This window comes from Condylura cristata, unplaced genomic scaffold, assembly GCF_000260355.1.
Source record: "Condylura cristata isolate star-nosed mole 26May11 unplaced genomic scaffold, ConCri1.0 scaffold00022, whole genome shotgun sequence".
NCBI classification, from domain to species: domain Eukaryota; kingdom Metazoa; phylum Chordata; class Mammalia; order Eulipotyphla; family Talpidae; genus Condylura; species Condylura cristata.
This window is the reverse complement of record NW_004567123.1, coordinates 36498975-36501151: the sequence shown is the minus strand read 5'-3', so window position 1 is coordinate 36501151 and position 2177 is coordinate 36498975. Positions and strand designations below refer to the sequence as shown.

At 69.1% G+C, this 2177-nt stretch overlaps 1 protein-coding gene across 1 annotated transcript in view; it reads right to left on the bottom strand.

The window, feature by feature from the left end:
- The window catches only part of PHACTR3 (phosphatase and actin regulator 3), a 49781-nt gene extending 48010 nt beyond the window's left edge, over positions 1 to 1771 (bottom strand). The window contains exon 1 of the mRNA XM_012728149.1: positions 1651 to 1771. Within this exon, the coding sequence (XP_012583603.1) occupies positions 1651 to 1771 (121 nt within the window). The remainder of the gene's footprint in view (positions 1 to 1650) is intronic.
- Between the last annotated feature and the right edge of the window lie 406 nt (positions 1772 to 2177).

The following is a 2177-nucleotide window of genomic DNA, read 5'->3' as shown; positions in this document are numbered from 1 at the left end:
CAGGCGCGCTGCTGGGCACTCGCGCTGCCCAGCGCGCAGGACAGGGCGTGGGGACGGCTCCAGGCTCCTCCGGGACCCCCTGCGCCCCAGGAGAGGAGGGGCGTGCATCCCCCAGGGGCTTCGCCTTCGGGCGCTGGGGGTGGCCCCGTCCCCACACTGCTGGGGCCCAGCGGGGCGGCACTCCCGAGCGCCCCAGCGAAGCCTCTGGAACTGCCCTCTCAGGGTGCTTCCCTTCCCTCCCGGGGGGCGAAGGGGCTGGAAGGTGCTCCCGTGGCAGCCCCCTACCCCCCCAGGGGGAGCAGCCACGGGGTGTCTCCACAGAGAAGCCGACCCACCACGCGCTGAGGGCCGGAGCCTCCGTGTCCAGTCAAGGGTGAGCGGGCACACAGGGCCGCTGACGGCCGCCCGCTGGAAACCGCCAAGACACAGCCCCCGCTCCAGGTGTGGGCTCCCCGGGGCTCCCCGGGCCGTGCCCCAGCGGGCGCACAGGACAGGCCACGTCCTAACAAAGGCTGGCAGGGACCATTGTTTGAGATTCAGACCGCGGAGCCGCCAGCACAGCCGCCCTCCGCAGGTCTGTCTCGCCGCGGACAGTGAACTCCCAGTGGTCCAGCGAGGGCGGAGGGCGGCCGCCCGCACAGGGGAGTCACCCCAGCCCCGGGGCTGCCTCCGCTCCGACGCCCACCCGCGACCACGGCCCACGCGCTGCGCCAGGGAGCAGGTCTCCGGGGGCCGGAGGGCAGAGGGCAGCGGAGGTCAGCACGGAGCCCGCGGACAGGCAGGGCCCGAGCCCGGGTCCCGGCCACCAAAGCCCTGGCTTTGACTCTTTGGGGGAGGCTGCGTTTCCGAAGCTCAGACTTCGCCCGTGAAGTGAAAATCGCCTTCTGGTGGAGACGGCTTTAATGATCACTTTGCTTCCTGCGTCTCCATGGCGACCAGGCGCCCCAGCCCACCCCCTCCGGCTGTATCAGGCCTTTCTTCCTCTGGAAAGTCATCAATCAAGCCTCAGGGACGCCTCTGAGACTGGATTTATCACCGAAACAATTGACGCTGGGTGGGGGTGGGGAGGGGAAGCCACAGAATTTGATGAAATCTGGCTCCTTCCTGGCGCCCTCCCGGCCCCACTGGCAGCTCCGCCGCGCACACCTGTCGGGGAGGCGCGGGCCCAGGTGCGCCAGTGTGCCCAGCCGAAGCCCCTCTGCACAGAGGCCGCAGGGGCGCGGCCCCGCCCCCGTGGGGCGCAGCCCCGGGCGCCAGGGGTCTGCGAGCCTCGAGCGCGCCAGGGGAGGAAGGGCGGAGCTGGCGCCAGCGCTGGGTGGAGGCGGCCACGGTCCACACATCCCCGCTGGACAGCCAGCACCCTGGGAAGGGGAGCCCCGGCAGGCTCCTCTGCCCACAAGCCGGCGAGGAGGGCGGACCTGAGCGCCCAGCTGGGCCGGGCTGATCCGGTCCTTTCGGGACAAAGGGCTCCATCGCGCCCCAGCCCCGTCCCCGGACGTGAACTGCGGAGCGAGCCAAGCGCCAGGGCCTGGGTCCTGCCGAGGCTCCCCACACGCAGACAGGGGCTCCGAGTCCCGCCAGATACCTGCGCCAGGCGCCGGCTCCTTCCTCCCCCGCCCGCCCCCGCCCCGCCCCCACCCACCCCGTTACCTGGGTTCTCCCCGGCGGCGTCCGCGGTGGAGGTGGCCGAGGAGTCGGTGAGGACGCTAGGGTCACTCTGCGAGCGGCCCCGCGACACGAGGCAGCTGCTCCCGTCCTCAGATGCGGCCATGGGCCCGGCGGGGGCAAGTTGGATGGAGCCCGCGGAATCAGAGCATCGGAGGCGGCCAAGGTCACTGACGAGAGGGCTGGAGGGGGCGTCTTTTTAAAAAAGCAAATCCGAAAGGACTGGGAGAGGACGCAGGGGCTGGCTCAGGGCGGTGAGACAATGGCCTCGCGGCTGCAGCCCGGCGCATCCCGGCCGCGCGGCCTGGTGTTATTTATTCGTATTTATTCCCATTCTTCAGTCTATATTCCAGGAAAAAAAAAAGTTGAACCAGGAAATAAAAACTTTTTCTTGTCACAGTTTATTGCGTGCTTGGGGCTGGGGGTGATGTCCAGGAATTTCTGGGGACGCTCCCTCCCCCCACCCCACCCCCCACCCCCCCGGAAAAAAAGGAAAAAAGCAGAATCTTTGC